Consider the following 20159-nt stretch of genomic DNA (forward strand, 5'->3'; position numbering starts at 1 on the left):
CCCCAGACCCCGCCCCCAGCTCCTCATTGGTCAATCCCCTCCTCTTAGCCACGCCTCTCCACCCCCTGCCACTCAAACCCACATCTCCTCTCCCATTGGCCAATCAGAGTGGAGGGGGCGGTACCTTCCGGCTGCGGCCTCTTCCTCTTCCTCCCCGTCCCTCCCGTCCCTTCCTCAGTAACTTCCGGCCGGCGGCGCTGGGCGGGGGGCGCTCAGCCGCCGCTCCCCCCCCCACCCCGGTTACCGACCCCCCGCCCCGCTTTGCTCCCACTCCAGGCCCGGCTCTGTCCCTCCGGGGCAGCTGTCAGCCCCGCCGCCTCCCCCCGTTACCCCCCGGGGCTCAGTACGGCCTGCATCCCCCATAGGGCCCCGCACGGCGGCAGGGGGGGGGCCGAGAGTGGTCGAAGAGCAGCCCCCCCCCCATCCCCTTTATCCCCTTTATCCCCCCCCTTTACTCTCTTTATCCCCCTTATCCCCCCCCCCAACCCCTTTAAACCCCCTTTAAACCCCCCTTCAGCCCCTTTAAACCCCCCCCCCATCCCCTTTATTATCCCCCCCCCAGCCCCTTTATCCCCCTTATCCCCCCCTTTATCCCCTCCCTTTATCCCCCCCTATCCCCTTTAACCCCCCCCATCCCCTTTATCCCCCCCATCCCCCTTTATTATCCCCCCCCAACCTTCATTCCCCTTACCCCCCCCATATTCCCCCCCTCACTTTGTGCCCCCCCAACTACCGGATCTCAGTGTTACCGGGGGGTGCCCATCGAGCCCCCCCCACCCTCCAGCCAGAGGAAGGACTGGGGGGGGGGGACACCCGGTTTAACCCTGGGGGGGCTTCTCTTAGGTTAAGCCCCCCCCCCTGCTTTGGGTAGGGGTCCCCCCCCCCCCCCCGGCAGCAATGGAGATGCAGAAGGGGAAGGGGGGAGCGGCAGGAGGAGGAGGAGGAGGAGGCAAGTTGCTGCTCTCCACCCTTCTGGATGCCAAGGATGAGTTGGAGGAGGTAGGTGTGGGGTGGGGGGGTGGGGAGGGGGGCAGGGTGAGGTGGGGGGGGGGGGGTGTGTGCTGCACCCCTTATTTGTCCCTATGGAGCTCAAGCAGAGTTGGGCCATGCATTGGGTTTGGATTCACACAGCATCACCAAGAGGTTCCTGCAGGTAGGGGGGGGTTTGGGGCTGCCCACGAGCATTGGGGGCTCCCAATGGTGCCCAATGGGGAGGGAGCCGTGCTCAGGGCTGTGAGGCTGTGGGTGCATCTTCCATCTCTTCTTTAGTTCTGGTGTGTGTCTGGTTCACAGGGTGAGAAACTGAGGGGCCTCCAACCCATGCTGGGGTTCTATTGTGCCCCCCTTGGATGGCTTTGATTGTGGGAGAGGAGGGTTATTTATTGTGGGATTGAAACGTGTCCTTATGGCGGAGCAGACTGAGAAAACATCATGTTGGATTTGTGTTAGAAGAGGAAAAAACAGGGAGGTGACTGGAATGGTCTCGAGGTCTGGAGTTGGAGTGTATTTATGTTCCTTCCAAGCACCCTGTGGTCCCTGTGTGTGCTTTGGGTCCCATCCAGTTCTGCTTGGGCCGTTCCCAGGTTGGTCTCATACAGCTCTGCCTGCTTGGTATGGATCTAATGGGATCTGGGGCTCCACCAGCATCAGCTCCACTACACAGACAGAACCCATAACAACAAGAGGCCTCCAGCAGCTTCTCTTCCATCCTTCCTTCCCTGCTTCCTATCTGGTGTGATAACACAAGCTCAGGTATCAGTGGTGCTCCCAGCCACTGATGGATTTACCACCATGACTTTGTTTCTATTGAGCTCAATGAATGGGGGACGTGCAGGAAAACTCCATCGTGTTTGCAAAGTCATTGGGCTTCAGTTTAGATGGAAGCTGCTGCAGCAGTTGGATCTTCTTCCATATCACCTCTGAGTGGAGAACTGCTGACCCTTTGCTCAATGAATTCTTTGCTATGACCCCATTGATGTGCAGGGGAGTCCTCAATCAGCTCCATAATCAGAATGATGTGACTGCAGAGCAATAATGGGAGCTGCCATCACCACCAGCTCCAAAGGGGCTGCATGGAAATAGGGATGTCTGCTCTGCTCGGGCTTTCCCTGCCCCAGAGATGGGCACGGGGCTGCAATCTCCATCCTATGGAACCTCATAGGGCTCTTTGCTGAAGGAGATATCACACATCAGCACCTTTGGGCCATACGAAGGTTATGCCTTCACCAGTGAACCAGCCAAAGCTGTTGCTCCAGGAGAGCTCAGACATTGAGCAGCTGCAGCAGAGCTCCATGGGGAGCTGAATGGGCTCAAGGGGCATCATAGAACCCCAGGGTGCTCCATGCTGTGGCTGGAGCAGCTCATGCAGGTGGGGAGCCCACCTCCATCCCAGCTCTGAACACTGTCCCCCTTATCCAAATGACACTGGTATTTCCAACCCAAAGCTGTGCATAGAGCAGTGTTAATGTGGCACCTGGAAGCTGAGGGTGCTGCTGTCCCCCTTATCCAAATGACAATGGTATTTCCAACCCAAAGCTGTGCATGGAGCAGTGTTAGTGTGGCACCTGGAAGCTGAGGGTGCTGCTGTCCCCCCCTTATCCAAGTGACACCAGTATTTCCAACCCAAAGCTGTGCATAGAGCAGTGTTAGTGTGGCACCTGGAAGCTGATGGTGCTGCTGTCCCCCCTTATCCAAATGACACTGGTATTTCCAACCCAGAGCTGTGCATGGAGCAATGTTAGTGTGGCATCTGGAAGCTGATGGTGCTGCTGTCCCCCCTTATCCAAATGACACCAGTATTTCCAACCCAGACCTGTGCTTAGAGCAGTGTTAATGTGGCACCTGGAAGCTGATGGTGCTGCTGCCCCCCCTTATCCAAATGACTCCGGTATTTCCAACCCAAACCTGTGCATAGAGCAGTGTTAATGTGGCACCTGGAAGCTGAGGGTGCTGCTGTCCCCCCTTATCCAAATGACACCAGTATTTCCAACCCAAACCTGTGCTTAGAGCAGTGTTTAGGTGGCATCTGGAAGCTGAGGGTGCTGCTGTCCCCCTTATCCAAATGACACCAGCATTTCCAACCCAAACCTGTGCATAGAGCAGTGTTAATGTGGCACCTGGAAGCTGAGGGTGCTGCTCGTGCCATGGGCTGAGCTTTGGGCTCCCTGCTCCCATCCCATGCGCTGCTGATGGTGCTTTGCTCTGTTTCAGAAGCTGGAGAGGTGTGTGGGCATCGTGACGTCGCTGACCAACGGGTTGTCAGAGCGAGAGGCCAACGATGCCCTCAATGCACACGTAAGTAACATCTCCCCTAAGGGGTGAAATTCAGCCTGGGAGGAGCAGTTCATGCTGTGCCAGCACAGAGAGCAAAGGGGGCGTTAAGAGGGAACAGAACCTGCCGTGTTCTCCCTGCTCTTCAAGAAGCTTAAAGCCAAAACTCTGCGGCTGCCATCATTTCGGATTGGATTTGGGAGCTCAATTCCTTGCTCAGAGCTGAGCTTGCAGCAGCACGTGAGCACCGTGTGCTGCGGCTCCGTTTGCTGCTCACGTGCTCCCGGTGTTTGCATTGCTGATGTATTTTTGTCCTCTTGCAGTGCTCAGCTTTTTCTTGGCCTCCAAACAAACCGAGTGCAGACCACTGGGAAGGGCAGCTCCAGCCCTTTGCTGAAGGATGGAGCATTTATTTCTATCTCTGCGTGCTCTTAAAATACTCTCCGCCACGCTGCAGACGTTACCGTATAAGGAGAGCTGTTGTGTTACATCCCAGCAGCTCTCAGATATGGCAGATGTGTTTTTTTCTTCCCCCAGAACACCTTGGGCTCTTGGAATGAATGGCACAAAGTTGCCTTTCCTTAATGGGAAGAGGGTTGGCACACAGAGCGCTGCATGGCCAGGCAGGTTGTCTCCTCCAAGAGGAGGCTCAGAGCTGCAATGCTGAGTGTTAATGTGCACCGTTGTGTTTGCAAAGCATCGTGAAACAGCCCAAAATCTCCTTGCACCACAAGGTTTGCATTGCTGCTACCAGGTGTGCAAAGCTCAAGGAGGTGCCCGCCGTGTTTGCTCACCCACTTTGTGATTCCCTTCCATTGCATCAAGAGCAGCTTCCATCTATTTGCCTTCCTGACCGTCTCCTCCTGCTATTTGCCCACTGACACAGCTCCCTTCTCTTTCAGATATGTAAAGGAACCCCCCAGCACGAGGAGATCTGCCTGGGCCTTTTCACTCTGGTCCTGACCGAACCCACTCAAGCACAGAAGGTAAAAGTTGTGCATCCAGCACAGTGTTGCTGAGTGAGGAATTCTGCCTTCCCAGCAGCAGCTGTTGCCTGGGTGCAGCCCAGCGTGCAGTGTTTATAACAGCAGGACAGCAACATTGGGCTGTTCTGCTTTGCTTCCATCCCCATGCAGTGCTGCAGGGCCAAGGTGGGCTCCCACCATGGAGGGGTGGTTGGGCCCTTTCACAGCCCCAGGGTTAATTCGTTTTCATTATGGGAGTTGAGTGTACAGAGGCTTCAAGAAGCTGTAGAACCTTCCCCAGCCTCTGGCTGCCCCTTGGAGGCCCAGCAGGGATCTTTGTGTTATAGGTTTGGCTGTAGATGCCTCCAGAAATAATGAGGCTCTGGAGGAGAGAAACATTCAATTCCTGGTGCAAATTGCGTCTTCCTCGTTTGGCCTCTATTAATTTTGTGGAGCAGATTTAATTTCTAAGCAACCCTTTTTTTTATATTCCTATTTTTGTATGGCTGTTGTAAAGGGGTGGTTTTGAAACCTGCTGTTTGCCCATCCCCACCGAGATGAATGCGGTGCGTTCTGAGCAGCTCGGTTGCAAACAGAAGGGAGCTGGAAGTGATGTGCAAACAGAAGTGATGTCCTGCTGTGGGAAGGGGAGCAGCTGAGGGGTCCCTGGAAGGGCTGTGTGTGTTGGTGGGGGGGTTGGATGCATTGCATTGACCAGGTATAGTGCAGGATTGAAGGGCTGAAGGAACTCAGTGTTGTGTTGTTAGGGATGCACAGCCCTGGGGCTGTGCTGGACTCAGGGTGGTGACTCATGCCCTGTTCTCTCTTTTGATTTAATCACTGCTTTGAGGGCAGAGCTCTCCCCGCCTGAAGCAGCAGATCCAGATGAGCTCTGGCTGTCTTTGCATTGAGGTCCCTGTCCCAGAAATCACATCTCAGAAGGAAATCACGCCTCTCCTGGGAGCCTCAAGGCTCCGCTTCTGGCTGCACTGGTGCAGGCTGGGTTTCTCTTTGCAGGTTGCCTGTTTTGCTCCATCTCCTTCAAGCCTTCCTAAATCTATTGGCACAGTCCCTGCTGCCCTGCTCAGCCTCATGCCCTGACTGTGAGATGTTGGCCATGTGAACCCCGGGGGGCTGAATTGGGATGCATCCTTCCTCCCTATAAGTGTGGGAGGCCACAAGCAGCTCTTATTGCTGACCCACGGGATGGTTCCCCTCCTCTGTATGGAAACAAATGTTCTCCTCTCCTCCAGGACACAGTGAACTTCAATTGGAAGGGAATGCCCAGAGCCCAAGAGCTGAGCGTGGGAGCAAAGGACTCGCAGGGCAGGTGCTTTGCTGGGCTGGCAGCGAGTCTGGCGAGCCGTGGTATTTAATCTGCCTGGCAATCACATTGCAAGGAGCCGAGTGGAGCCTCTGCAGTGCCTTCCCCTCTGTAATTTCCTTTGGCAAGGGGACAAGCAGCCCAGTTGTGTGTGACCAAGCTGGCAGGAGGACATACCTGCTGCCTGCAGCCATGGCAATGCAACGTGGCTGCTCCCATTGCCTTTGTCAGGTCAGATCCTGGGAGCACAGTGTTTTTCTTTGGGGATAATTGGGTCTGCCGGTCCCTTGGGCTCTGCTGTCAGCTCTGATTGCTGCCTGCTTGGTGTCCAGACAAGGTGGCAAGGGGCCAGCAGTGTTTTCCTGTTATATTTTGGGGGTGAATTTCTCCTTGCTTTGCTCCCCTGCTCACAAGGAGGGGTTAACGATCACAGGGCATCTCGTAGGGTGTGTGAGAGAGCTCTGAAATCAGTGCTGGGGCTCAGCACAGCCCTGTGTGCCTGCAGGAGCAGCAGAGCCACATGGGTGATGAGGGAGCAGCATTGCTGTGGGCCAAGTGTAGCCTCACCAATAGCAATAGCAAAGGGGAAGGTATTTGAGATGGCTGTGGGGCCGCTCCTGTTCTTGCTGGGCTGCATGATGCTGATACCCCATGGTGGCCCTTAAATTCAGCTGTATAAGTGGGGCTGGAGCTGCCCCAGCAGAGCGCTGTGGGGTGAAGCTGCAGCTCTTCCCCCTCCCGTCTCACTGCCTTGACACTCCAGCAGGGAGAGATTAGCTGTGCTAAACACATCCAGCTGTGAGCAGGGACACTTGACCGCCTTCAAACATCAAAGTGACAGCAGCTGATGTGTCAGGGCTGCCTCCTCTGCCTGGCACTTCTCCCTTTAATTAACACTCAGTGCGGAGCTGATCTGAAATCTCCTGCCCTGAGCTGGGCTCCTTTCCCTGCTCTGTGTCTGTTTAATTTCCCACCCCCTTCATTTAAAGCTCACCTTCATCACTTATCCCATCCCGTTAATTAAACATCCCTGTGTGAGCACAATGGGGGGGGAGAAGGCGATGGGTTGCTCACAGCTTTGGCAATAACCAAAGAATTCAGGTTCCCTCCCCATCCCTCAGTGCTCAGCCCTGAAGGTTGCCTCCATATCTTCCTATGGGTTATCACCACCATCCTCATGCCAGGGGCTGCAGGGTGGAGGGGTTTATTTTGGGGGGGGTCCAATTTGGTTTAGTTTACTTGAAATCTGTTTAACCAGCGCTGCATGAAACAAGGAGGGAGAAAAACCGGAGCGCAGGAAACCTCATCAAAGGGATCTTCTGAGGCTTCATTAACTCCTCCAAAGGAGGATGCAGAGAGCAGAGCTCTGCTCTCTGGAATAGCGTGACATTTACCAGCACCAATTAACATTCGTGCAGAGCTACTTAGCAAATTACTTCCTAATCACCCTCCATCCCCCCCCCTGCTGTCCTGACCAGAGGAGGAAGGGAGAGCCAGCACCTTTGCTCTCTTGGCCTGGCTCGCTGCTCATAGTGGATGAGCTGTTTGTTAATTGATGCTTCCTGACGGACCCCTGTCTGCTTTTCCTCCCTGTTCTGGGTCCCTCCAGAGCTGCAGCTGAGATGGGGAGATGGTTCTGAGCCACCCAGCGGTGTCTGCTCTGCAATGGATTCAGGTCACCCCCCTGGATCTTGCTTTGCTTGTCCCTTCCCTGAGATGGTTCATTTGCTGTTATGTATTCAGGTTTTGCTTAAAAAATAGCAATAAAAGCATTGTTTTTCATTATGGCCCTTTTTATACTTCAGTGCTACCGGGACCTGGCTCTGGTGAGCCGAGATGGCATGAACATCGTCCTCAATAAGATCAATCAGATCCTCATGGAGAAGTACCTGAAGCTGCAGGATACCTGTCGCACCCAGGTGAGGGGGGCTGCCAACCTGGATTAGGGTGAGGAGGGGGGTGATGGAGCTGATGGGGGGGGTCATGGGCTCAGCTGTGCTAATGGTGGGGGGGGTTGGGGGTGGTATTACATCCATGGTTCCCTTCTGTTTCTACCCAGCTGGTGTGGTTGCTGCGGGAGCTGGTGAAGAGCGGCGTGCTCGGTGCCGATGGTGTCTGTATGACCTTCATGAAGCAGATTGCAGGTGAGCTCAGCCACCCCAGGCAGTGGGTTATGCACACACACACCCTGCTCAGAGCAGCCAGGAGCAGAGATGGAGCCATGAGAGTCGCTCAGTCCCGACATCCTCCACCAGGAGCGAGTCAGGGAAGGAGCCAGGAGCCTTTTGGCAAGAGCTGGAGCCGCCAGGAAGAGCATCAGTTCCTGTTGGTGCCAGTTTCACCTCACTATAATACATGAGGGCACCAGGATCATCCTCAGTGCCTGCTCTGAGCTACATGGGGTGGCACAAGTGATGTTAGCAGGGAGAGGGTTAACAGGAGGGTGGCAGCCCATCCAAAGAGCTGGGGTTGCCCATGGGGTCCTGCTGTAAGCACTGCACACACACACACACACACACACACACACACACACACACACACACACACACACACACACGCCTTTCCGGCTTTGCAGGAACGGTGCCTCTTCCTTGTTCCCCGCTCAGCCCCATTGCTGACGTCCAGGCTGCAGGAATCCGTGTCCCACCATAAAACCCTGACGCTGTGCTTTCATTGCGGTGGGGGCTGCACATTTGCAGTGTCTGCTCTTACAGGGGAGGAAGAAGGGGAGGGAGGGGACGCAGCCCTGAGCACCAGCCCTGTTGTGGCAGCACAAACAGAACCATTCCACAAACTGCTGCTGAAGGCATCCCTTGTTTCCTTGCTCACACCTCCCCATGCTGGGCCCCTTCTGTCCTGGCTGGGTGCCACCGTCCCCTTTTCGGTGCTTTATGATGCTTGAATTGTTTCGATCCCATTGTTTTTGGAGTCCCTCTGCTCCTTGCATTGCAGCAGCTCCAGGTCCTGCCCCACTCGTGGCCTTTGCTGGGGATGTCGGGCATTCCCTTTGTAAGCTGTGTCCCTTTGTAAGCTCAGCAGCTCACCAAATCTCAGCCCTTTTTGGCTTCTTTGAAAAGAGACTTCCCCATTCCTCACTCCATTTTGCACTAGTACCAAAGATCCCATTCATCCCCTGCCTGTTGTGCTGTGCTTACACCCTATAAGCAGGCAGGGCCAGGCAGAGCCCTCCCTTAGCATTGCCCTGCAGTGTGACCTAAATGGCTTTGCTTTCCTGTCACCCCTTTTCCCTTTGCAGGGGGGGATGTGACAGCAAAGAACATCTGGCTGGCAGAGAACGTCCTGGAGATCCTGACAGAGCAGAGGTACCAATGGGACGGGGCAGGTGGGAGATTCCTTGCTGTGCTCAGGGCAGAGCTGGGCCAATGTCTGCAGTGATGGTGCCAATGGGGTTTCCTATACACAAACCCTCTGTGTGTGTCCCCCCCTCGCCTCCATGTGTGTTTCCAGGCTGCAGTGTTCATTTCCAGCTCTGCAATCCCTCCTGTTGTGGGCTCATCCTCAGGTCCTTCCATTAAGCACCAACCTCAAGGGCTGCCTTGCACTGACAGTGCACGCGTGGCTCAGAGCTGAACCCAGGACTATTTTCCCCTGGAGCTTCCCCAGCCTGCGGGGGAGGTGTTCCTTTAGGGGGAGTAGGATGGACTTAATTGCCCAAAAAGCTTCCTGTGTGGAAACAGCTTCTGCAACTTCCATTTGGTGGGGACAAGCCAGCTGGGAAGCTTTGTCCTATGGGGGTTCCTCAGCCCTGTCCTATGGGGGCTCCTCAGCCCTGTCCTATGGGGGCTCCTCAGCCCTGTCCTATGGGGGCTCCTCAGCCCTGTCCTATGGGTTCCTCAGCCCTGTCCTATGGGGGCTCCTCAGCCTTGTCCTGTGGGGGCTCCTCAGCCTTGTCCTATGGGCTCCTCAGCCTTGTCCTATGGGCTCAGCCTTGTCCTATGGGCTCAGCCTTGTCCTATGGGGGCTCCTCAGCCTTGTCCTATGGGGGCTCCTCAGCCCTGTCCTATGGGGGCTCCTCAGCCCTGTCCTATGGGGGTTCCTCAGCCCTGTCCTATGGGGGCTCCTCAGCCCTGTCCTATGGGCTCCTCAGCCCTGTCCTATGGGCTCAGCACTCTCCTATGGGCTCAGCCTTGTCCTATGGGTGCAGCTTTGCTCCGAGCATTGGTTGTAATAGCAGCGATTTTCTCCTTGCCCTGGTGAGCTGTCAGGTGCTTTAAGTGTTTCTTTAGCCCTTAGAACAGCTGCTGGTGCCACCTACTGCCCCATATGCTGGAGGCAGCACCGTGAAGGGACCCTCCGAGGGGGGGGACCCCCGCTCTCTCCTGTTCTCACCCCATTTCTGCTCCCCTTTAGCACTTCTGCACTCCCCCCCATGCTGAGCTCAGCTCCTCTGTCCCATCTGAGCCTCCCACCTCGCCCTGCTGCCCGCCTGCGCTTTGCATGGAGCATCCCCTCTGCACGGAGCATCTCCACCCTGAGCACGGTGCAGCTCTTCCCTTGTAAAACCAATGGAGGAGCAGCTCCTGCCACATCTGCCTGCAGGGCTGGAGTTTGTCCCAGGAGCAGATGGGACAGGAGAAGCTTTGGCTGCTGATGAAGGCGCTGCTGGGTGTCCATGCATGCAGTGCAGCAGCACAAGGAGCGAGCTGAGGGTTGGGCATGGAGCCCGAGGTGCAACCTGCAGCTCTATGCCAGGATGAGCGCACTTTGATTAAGGAGGAGAAGCAGAGCTTTAATTAAAGCCACTCGGGTGAAGGTCTGATTCCACATTGGGAGCGTTGAGTGCTTGCTTTAATTAAAACCAGGAGCAACAAAGCTTCGTCTGCAGCCTCACTGTGCTCAGCTGCTGCTGATGGCAGCTCCTCCCCAAGGGCTGTTGGTTCAATGGGTGCTGGGGGTCTGGGCATCCCCCCCCTTTATCCCCCTCCTCCTTTAGGACATTTTTCTTCCTTTTCTGCCCTACTCACAGTAGAAGGGCAGTGCTGACCCCGCAGCTCCCTGGGATCCCTTAATTACAGCCGCATCCTCCCTGGACTTAACCTTTGCACGGTGCCCAGCTGCTAATTAACATCTATCAGCCCCCAGCCAGGAGCTTTCCCAGCCTCTCCCCCCCTCCAACCCCATTGATTTAGGGCTGCTGACCCATTTGTCCCCACGCTGAGGCTCTTCAGGTGGCAGCAGCTCTGGGGCAGGCTGTGATTTAGGGCCATCAATCAGTGGGAGGCACCGGCCTGGCCCGTTCCTGGCACCAGGCGCCGACCAGGCAGCCTGACTGGGTCGGTTTTATGGACGGAGAGGATTTATTGTTACAGTCAGATAAGGGAGAGCAGAGAAAGCGGCACACCCAGACGGGTGGCTGAGAAACAAATCCGGCACCGCTCGCTGCCCTCCTGGGTGGAAAAGCAGAGCCTGGTGTGTGCTGTGTGCTCTGTGCATTCAGATCCCCCTCATTCTTGCAGTGTGACCCCCCCCAGGATGGCTTTTGGACCCCATTCATTTTACCCTCCTGCCTTATTCTATCCAGCTGTGCTTTGCTGCCTGCAGTGTGGGGCAGCAGCACCTCCATGGGAGCATATGGGGTCTGAAGATCCAGTGTGCCTTGCTGTGCTGATGGGCATTGAAACGACCTGTTTCTTGCTGTGCTGATGGGCAAAGCTGCTCTCATGGCATTGAAATGCCACCTGTTTGCAGAGCTGCTCCCTGTGTTTGCTGCTGAGCAATCACTGCTGGCTGTTCTGAGCTCTCATTGCTGTAGCAGTTGCCCTGGGGGTTGCAGAGGGGATGGATCAGTGCTGGAGGCTCTGAGATCTCTCAGATCAGAGCTTGGCTTTGCAATACTCCTCCAAGCTCAGTTCCTTCTGACCCATCTTATAGTGGCTGCAAATGCTTTGTATGGTTGGTTTTCACGCTTCCTTTGCAGAGAATGGGTGCTGAAGAGCAGCCTCCTGATAGCCATGGCCGTGTACACCTACCTGCGGCTCATTGTGGACCACCACGGCACCGCTCCGCTGCAAGCACTGCGACAGAAGGAGGTGGATTTCTGCATCTCCCTCCTCCGGGAAAGGGTGAGCAAAGCAAAGGATCTCTATGTGCACATTGTGTTCCTCCAGCGCTGCTAATGGGGGCTGTGCTGCTTCCTTTGGGTTCCATGCAGGCAGCTCGTGGCTTATACCCCCCTACCAAGGTCCTCCCCCCCATCCTATCATAGAATAACCCAGGTTGGAAAAGACCTTGAAGATCATCAAGTCCAAACCCAGCCTAACCAGTACCCTATGCCCATAGTTAGTGCCCTATACCCACAGTTAGTGCCCTATACCCACAGTTAGTGCCCTATACCCACAGTTAGTAGCCTATACCCACAGTTAGTAGCCTATACCCACAGTTAGTAGCCTATACCCACAGTTAGTGCCCTATACCCACAGTTAGTGCCCTATACCTACAATTAGTGCCCTATACCCATAGTTAGTGCCTATACCCACAGTTAGTAGCCTATACCCACAGTTAGTGCCCTATACCCACAGTTAGTAGCCTGTACCCATAGTTAGTACCCTATACCCATAGTTAGTGCCCTATACCTATAGTACCCTATACCCATAGTTAGTGCCCTATACCCATAGTACCCTAACTCTAAAAACCCTCCACTAAATCATATCCCTAAAGTACCACATCCAAAACACAACAAGCTCTTCAACACAACCAGGGATGGCGATTCAACCACCTCCCTGGGGAGGTGCTGCCCACCCACCCTCCCTCCTTTCCTCCCTGTTGGATGAGAGGGACCAATGTCACCAACCCCTCCGGCTTCAAGAGGTCGCGGAGAGAGAAAATGTCAGATTTATGGGCTGATTGTTTGCTTTACGAGAGAAGGGAACGTTTTAAAATAGCCATTGACCTTCCCTCCTGTCAACCCGCCTCTCCCAACCTGCCGGCTTCAAAGGGGGGGCACCGTGCCAGGGGCAGGGGGGGACATTGGTGCATGGGGTGAATCATCTGCTGAAGGGCTCAGCCTGAAGGACTGTGTGTTCCTGCCCCCTCCCATAGCAGGTGAGCACTCAATGTGATGTTTTTCTTCTCCTTTTCTTCTTCACCCCCCCAAGTTCATGGATTGCTTCATGATCGGCCGCGACCTGGTGCGGCTCCTGCAGAACGTGGCGAGGATCCCTGAGTTTGAGCAGCTCTGGAAGGACATTATCCACAACCCACAAGTGCTCAGCACTCAGTTCACAGGTGGGTAAGGGCTGTTCCTGAGCCCACCGTGCCCCATTGATCCCACCCTGCCCCATTGATCCCACCCTGCTGGCTCCAAAGCACGACACCCCCTGGCTGTGCAAAGAGCTGTAAGGACACCGTGTGGTTCCACCTCTGTTAGTGCTGAGGCTCATGTGGCTGCTTGCAGAGCCCATCTTATTGCTAAGGGGAAGGAGCTCTGCTCTCCCATCACCACCTCATGCACTGGCCGGCTTCTGCTGCTGTCTTAAACATTGCAGAAAGCTCCTAAGAGTCATTTGGGTTTTAAAGCAAAACAGTTCATCCAGCTGAGCAGTCAGACCATGAGAACACAGCCGGGCTGTGACAGCAGTCATAGGATTGCATGGCTGGTTGTGCACTGATCACTTCAGGTCGTGTTTCTATCAGCTGCTTTATAAGCTGAGCTGGGCAGGAGCACCAAGGTAGGTGATATCTGAGTTTCTTTCCAATGTGAGCCCTGAGGAATCCCCATAGCATTGAAGCACAGACCCAAAGGGGTGCAGCAGTTGTCCCTTCCTGAATGGGAATCCATTCATCCCAGCAGTTTCCCACCATGTGATGCTCTATGTACCGGCTGGTTGAGGGCGGACGTGGCAGAGAGAGTGTTTTATTTATGGCTTTAATTGCTATGAATTATTAACTCCTCTCGGGGCTGTCACATCTTCATCTGTCTGCAGCGAGCCCTTGATGCAGGGCTTTAAAGTGGCTCCCCCTCCCCTTACCCAGCTCTGCTCTCTGGGGCCGCGTTAATGCCACGTTAAAGAGCACAGATTGTGCCCAAGGGAAGGGGCAGCTTGGCTGCTGATTAAATGCTCCTCAATGCAGCTCTTTGGCTGCTCCTCCATCTCCAGAATGTCGGTGCCCATTGACTTCCCTGTTGGCTGGAGGCTGCAGGGACAGCAATCCCCCATTGGGGTGTTGAATGGGGGGGGGCTCTTGCAGGGGCTCAGCCCCACTGATGGCATTTCTCACCTCTGGATCCTCACAGCAGCTCGTGTGTGTTATGGCACCTTATGGGCATCTCCTGCTTTGTGCCCCTTCCCACATCAGCAGGAGCAGCCGATGGTTCCCTGCTTTGCTGCAGTCGGAGCCCAGCAGCCCCATAGAACCACATAGAATGAGGGCTGACATCGATGCCCCCAACTCCTTCCTTCCCTGCTGCCCAACTCGCTGTGGCTTTGGCCCTTATTCCTGCGGTCCCATAGTTCATATTTGCCACCTATTTACCTGGCAGCACCCGGAGGTGACCCGAGGAGCTGTTCTGCTCCGGTGTTGTGCAGCTCTCCCCCTCTTTCCCCCCAATCTCTGCTGCATTCTGCAGTTCCCCCCTTTGCAGCCCTGCAATGTGAGCAGGGTGAGCGCTGCAAAGCTCCGGCGCCCGCCTGTCTGCATGGAGCAACGTGCTGTAAATCCTTCAGGTCCCGTCCAGCAGCAGCACAGCCTCCACTCAGGCCATAAATTGCAGCTGTTTGGGAACGAAAGAGGCTTTTGCAATCTTTCCCCCCCCTCCCCTTTTCCTGCTTCTCCTGCCCGTGAGGCTGTTCATACATGGGAGCATTGCAGCAGGCTGCCTTCACACCAAGGCTTTGTGCTGCACAGCTTGGAGTCCTCCAGCCCTGCTGTGTGCTGCACCTGAAGCTGTGGGACGAGCAGCAGGGACCAGCCAAAGGGGGGGAGGAGGAGGAGGAAGAAGGGGGAAGGGCAAAGCTGTGCTGCCTCCCTATGGGTCGGATGGGGAATGCTCCATGTTGAAGCTGCATTCCTTTATTCCTCCTCCGGATCCCGTTCTGCTGTGCTGCACATCCACCCCACACCCCCCTATTTCCTTCCACACTGCTGCTCTCTGACAAAGCTTCCCCTGCTTGTCCCAGCAGACCCTTCCCAGCCAAAACCATGATCTCTCCCATCCCGATTCCTTTAGCCTGCAGGAAGGCAGCACTCTGAGCTGACCCCCCCCCAACCCTGGGTGCATCCCTGCTGTGTCTGTGCATCCTCCCACCCCATGCATCTCCCTGCAGGTGTCCTCCAGCTCCTCCAATCCAGGACATCACGTAAATTCCTGGCGTGTCGCCTCACCCCGGACATGGAAACCAAACTGCTCTTCATGACCTCAAGGGTGAGCAGAGCCCTAAGCTGACCTACATGGGGCCATAGGGCACCCCGAGCAGTGCTGGGTGCTGATGCAGGGTGGGCTGCAGGGTGGGCTGCAGGGGGCTCTGATGCAGGGTGGGCTTCAGGGTGGGCTTCAGGGAGCTCTGATGCAGGGGGCTCTGATGCAGGGTGGGCTGCAGGGAGCTCTGATGCAGGGTGGGCTGCAGGGGGCTCTGATGCAGGGTGTTCTGATGCAGGATGGGCTGCAGGGGGCTCTGATGCAGGGTGGGCTGCAGGGGGCTCTAATGCAGGGGGCTGTGATGCAGGGTGGGCTGCAGGGGGCTCTGATGCAGGGTGGGCTGCAGGGGGCTCTGATGCAGGGTGGGCTGCAGGGGGCTCTGATGCAGGGTGGGCTGCAGGGGGCTCTGATGCAGGGGGCACTGATGCAGGGTGGGCTGCAGGAGGCTCTGATGCAGGGTGGGTTGCAGGGGGCTCTGGTGCAGGGTGGGCTGCAGGGGCTCTGATGCAGGGTGGGCTGATGCAGGGTGGGCTTCGGGGTGGGTTGCAGGGGGCTCTGATGCAGGGAGCACTGATGCAGGGTGGGCTGCAGGGAGCTCTGATGCAGGGTGGGCTTCAGGGGGCTCTGATGCAGGGTGGGCTGCAGGGGGCTCTGATGCAGGGTGGGTTGCAGGGAGCTCTGATGCAGGGTGGGCTGCAGGGGCTCTGATGCAGGGGGCTCTGATGCAGGGTGGGCTGCAGGGGGCTCTGATGCAGGGTGGGCTGCAGGGGGCTCTGATGCAGGGTGGGCTGCAGGGGGCTCTGATGCAGGGTGGGCTGCAGGGAGCTCAGATGCAGGGTGGGCTGCAGGGGGCACTGATGCAAGGTGGGCTGCAGGGCCTCTGATGCAGGGGGCTCTGGTGCAGGGTGGGCTGCAGGGACCTCTGATGCAGGGTGGGCTGCAGGGACCTCTGATGCAGGGACCTCTGATGCAGGGTGGGCTGCAGGGACCTCTGATGCAGGGTGGGTTGCAGGGAGCTCTGATGCAGGGTGGGCTGCAGGGGGCTCTGATGCAGGGTGGGCTGCAGGGGGCTCTGATGCAGGGTGGGCTGCAGGGACCTCTGATGCAGGGTGGGCTGCAGGGAGCTCTGCTCCAGGCTGGCTGCTATCCAGGGCCGAAGGGCTGCGCTGCGGTGGGTTATCAGAGCTCTGACAGCAGCAGTGCTGTGCGAGAGGCCCAGGAGCTGCTCGGTGACAGCGCTGAGCTCTTATCTGTGCTTACAGATCCACCCCCGGCTGTGCTGCGTGCTGCTGTAGGGCTGGGTGGTCCTGAGCAGGGCTGTAAGCATCCCCTAAGCAATGCCTGCTCTCTGCCCTTCCCTTTCAGGTGCGGTTCGGGCAGCAGAAGCGGTACCAGGACTGGTTCCAGAGGCAATACCTGTCCACCCCTGACAGTCAATCCCTGCGCTGCGACCTCATCCGTTACATCTGTGGGGTGGTTCATCCATCCAATGAGGTGCTCAGCTCCGACATCCTGCCGCGCTGGGCCATCATCGGGTGGCTGCTCACTACCTGCACAGTGAGTCCTGACGGCCCTCCCTGCTCCCATTACCCTCACAGCCCCATTTTGGGGTCCCCAAAGACCCGATAAGCTGAGAGCTGTATGGGATCCCTTCCCTGCCTTGGGGTGACCTGGTGCTGCTGTTAGACTGGGGGTGGGGAGCTGCAGAGCAGTGATGGCATCAGGCTGTTGCATGCTCTGGATTCCAGCTTTGCCTGTGCCACGTGTTGGATCCTTTGGGATCAGCTTTCCCAGCTTCACCTTCCAGCTTATCATTATTGCTTTACGTGCTGTGCAGGTCTTGGATGCCTCTAACAGGCAAACATGCAGCAGGAGGGTCCCATTCGCTTTTGCACTTGGAGCAGTTTAGCTCAGGAGTTCCCCATCTGGTCTGAAAGTTCCCCCATGAATCCAACCTTCATTTGTTTTATTCCTCCTCCAGTCCAACGTTGCTGCTTCCAATGCCAAACTGGCTCTGTTCTATGACTGGCTCTTCTTCAACCCCGAGAAGGACAGCATCATGAATATAGGTATTGTGGGGTTTGGGGGAGGGGGGTGATGGCTTTCAGAGCTGGCAGAGGGTCCGTGGGTTCTCCAGCCCATGGGGGGCTGCTGTGATGAGCCCAATGGGGTCTGCAGGGGCTCAGTTTGGCAGCCTGAAGTCTGGTTGTTATTTAGGAGCTGGATGTGAGTGGGGCTGCAAGGAGCCTGAAGTACCCTCTGCATTATGGGGGGTGGCAGGAGGGGCTGTGGGCATCCCTGGGGCTCTCAGCCCTCCCTCCTGTCTCCCACCAGAGCCTGCCATCCTTGTGATGCATCACTCCATGAAGCCTCACCCAGCCATCACCGCCACGCTGCTGGATTTCATGTGCCGGGTGAGCTGCTCCCTCCGTGCAGCTTCTATAGGGGCTGCTGCCACATCCCCTCCCCTGCAGCCTCACCCAGCAGGGCTGCTAAGTCCTGGGGTTGCTTCTGGAGCACCAAGTTTGAGCCCATGTGTCCTTCATTAGTGGGAAGGCATGCAGAACTCCCCAGCTCAGCAAATAAACCCTTCCAGAAGGCTGAGGATTAGGGAAAAAAAGGCTTCTGAATTGTTTCCCCTGCTGTAGTACCCAATGCAGCGCTTGGCCCAGCATCATCCCCCAGGGGTAAACACAATCTGGATGTGATGTTCCCCAAACCAGAGCCGTCCTTTTATCTTCCCTTTGTCCTTGGGCAGAGCGTGGGGCTGTGCCATCCCCCCCCATCCCCCTCCTCAGGGCTGGTTCTGGTCATTGGATCCCATGGAGATCTGCTGGGTTTCTTGGAAGCTGAATCCCAGAGCTGTGTACATCCAAAAGCAGCAGCTGACTCAGGAGCTGGGTGGGAGGTTCCTGGGTTGACCCTCAGTTCAGGGAGTTGTTTTCTTCCCTTTAGAAGCAGAGCTGTGTGTGTGGACGGAGCAGGATGTCACCCAGGGGTCCCATCTCTTATTCCCCCTGTCCTGCTTGGAGCCCAGCTCTGCCCCCAGGGCCCTTTGCAGCCCCTAGGGTGGTTTATCTGCCCCCTGGGAGATGTGCAGGCTGCTCTGTGGGGCAGGGAACCAAGTATGGGCTGCTCCTGCTGTGATGCTGCACTCAGCTCTCCCACCCCTCTCAGTCAAGAGCAATGGGGCTCATGGCATCACAGAGCGGTTGGGGTTGGAAGGGACCTTTAAAGGCCATCTATACAGCTCCCCTACAGCAAACGGGGGGCACCCAGGGCTCCTTTGGGTGCTCAGAACCCATCCAGCCCAACTTTGGGCACCCATAGGCTCTGTGGGCAGACCCAGCTGTGTCCTGGAAGGTGCTTGATTCCATCATTCTCTCCCTTTTCAGATCATTCCCAACTTCTACCCCCCGTTGGAAGCCCACGTTCGTCAGGGGGTCTTCAATTCCCTCACCCACATCGTAGAGAAGCGCGTCCTCGCGTAAGGCATCGCTGGGTTCTGCTCTGTGCCCAGAGCTGCACTGACCCCTATGGGACCAACAGGGTGACCCCCAGGGTTATGGGGGGGCTGTGCTGGGCCTCAACATGGGGCTTCAGCTCTGCAGGAAAGCAGGGGCTGCATCCAAGCTGTTTTTCCTCCCTTCCACAGCCACTTGGCCCCTCTCTTTGACAACCCCAAGCTGGACAAGGAGCTTCGAGCCATGTTAAGGGAGAAGTTCCCGGAGTTCTGCAGCTCCCCATCGCCTCCCATTGAAGGTAATGAGGGGAGGGGGCTGCAGTGCTGTCCCAGAGCAAGGAGGTCAAAATGGGGCTGCAGGGAGAGCACTGTGTGCCCATGGGCTCCCTTATCTCAGCCCTGCAGCGTGATAAAGGCACACGCTGCCTTGTCCTCACTCTGCTCCATCGAGGTGCTTCCCCTTCTGCCTCTGCATGCTCATTGATTAGCCTTAATTAGGTTAAACAAAGAGCAACCATTTCTAATCTGTACATAACTGGACAGAGTGCTGCTGCTTTGCCAGCTCTACCATAGGGCTGGCAGCCCATAGCATCATCTGCTGCAGCCCCATGTGGTGCTAAGCCACTCTATGCAGCCCTGCAGCACATGGGGATGGCTGCATGGAGCTGCATGGAGTTGCTTGGAGCTGCATGGAGTTGCATGGAGCTGCATGGAGCTGCACCAAGTCCCATCCCCACTCTGAGCCGTGCAGGGTTCATTACTTGCCCTGAATCTCTCTGCCCTTTGCAGAGCTCCTCAGCTCCCCAACCCAATGCAGCAGCCATTGGCAGAGCCTGTCCTGCCCTGGGGCTGTGCCGGGAGCCATCCATCCCATCTTCCCTCTGTTCTCACTCCTTTTACATTCGTATCCACAGTCAAAATCGAGGAGCCAGTTTCTATGGAGATGGACAATCACATGTCAGACAAAGATGACAGTTGCTATGATAACGCCGAGGCTGCGTTCAGTGACGATGAGGAGGATCTGAACAGCAAAGGTGCCCCATAGCTCAGTACTGTTCATTGTAGCTCTCTCCACCCCACAGCCCTGTTTGGGTTCCTCTCTGCTCCAACACCCCATGGATGTGATGAGCAGCTGCTGCTGCTGTGCTGTGGGTTCTTTGGGAACAGGCCGTCCCCATTCTGCTGATGAGGCTCAGGCTTCTCATTGCTCAGCCACGAGGTTCTCATTATATTCACTGGAGGCCTCTGTGAGCCCCACTCGAAGCCATATGGGGCTGGAGCCCTTTGCTGGCTCCCTGAAGCTGGAGGGGGCACCCCCGGGGGGTCCTGAGCCTGGCAGTCAGGCTCTGGGGGGCTTCTGTAGGCAATGGGGACGGACCACAGCCCCAGGATGGGGTCTGGGATGCAGCACTGCCTTCAGTTGTCATCCAGAAGTTCTATGGGGCTCAGGGTTAGAGGCCCCTGGATGAGCCCATAGGATGGATGAGGGGATGGGGGGAGTGTCAGTCAGGGGTCCCAAAGTGAGCAACCTGTGTGTGTGTGTGTATGGAGATGGGCACAGCATTGCTGCTGGGAGCCAGGCTGAATGGAAGCACAGCTCTATGCACCCCTATGCCTGCATTCCATGCTGCCTTCCTACACCCTGAGCATGGGCAGCTGCACTGGGACACCCCTCATGTCCCACCCCATAGCCCTACATGGCCCCACACCGGCCCCACACCTCAATGTGGACGGCCCCATATGAACCAAGGGCTGCTTCCT

General features: G+C 56.5%; 1 protein-coding gene across 2 annotated transcripts in view; it reads left to right on the forward strand.

The window, feature by feature from the left end:
• Window positions 1-795: 795 nt before the first annotated feature.
• Window positions 796-20159, forward strand: part of INTS3 (integrator complex subunit 3) — a 33004-nt gene continuing 13640 nt past the window's right edge. The window contains exons 1-15 of one of the 2 annotated variants that reach the window (XM_085533633.1): window positions 796-999; window positions 3211-3294; window positions 4173-4256; window positions 7365-7478; window positions 7619-7703; window positions 8816-8882; window positions 11498-11642; window positions 12675-12804; window positions 14844-14941; window positions 16301-16492; window positions 16917-17004; window positions 17270-17349; window positions 18331-18422; window positions 18591-18697; window positions 19313-19432. In XM_085533633.1, the coding sequence (XP_085389759.1) occupies window positions 898-999; window positions 3211-3294; window positions 4173-4256; window positions 7365-7478; window positions 7619-7703; window positions 8816-8882; window positions 11498-11642; window positions 12675-12804; window positions 14844-14941; window positions 16301-16492; window positions 16917-17004; window positions 17270-17349; window positions 18331-18422; window positions 18591-18697; window positions 19313-19432 (1588 nt within the window). In that variant the 5' untranslated portion in view covers window positions 796-897. The remainder of the gene's footprint in view (window positions 1000-3210; window positions 3295-4172; window positions 4257-7364; window positions 7479-7618; window positions 7704-8815; window positions 8883-11497; window positions 11643-12674; window positions 12805-14843; window positions 14942-16300; window positions 16493-16916; window positions 17005-17269; window positions 17350-18330; window positions 18423-18590; window positions 18698-19312; window positions 19433-20159) is intronic. The other variant, XM_085533634.1, reaches the window with a different exon arrangement.

The sequence above is a fragment of the Coturnix japonica genome, unplaced genomic scaffold, assembly GCF_054131305.1.
Source record: "Coturnix japonica strain WE unplaced genomic scaffold, WE-NBRP24 Scf062, whole genome shotgun sequence".
Lineage (NCBI taxonomy): Eukaryota > Metazoa > Chordata > Aves > Galliformes > Phasianidae > Coturnix > Coturnix japonica.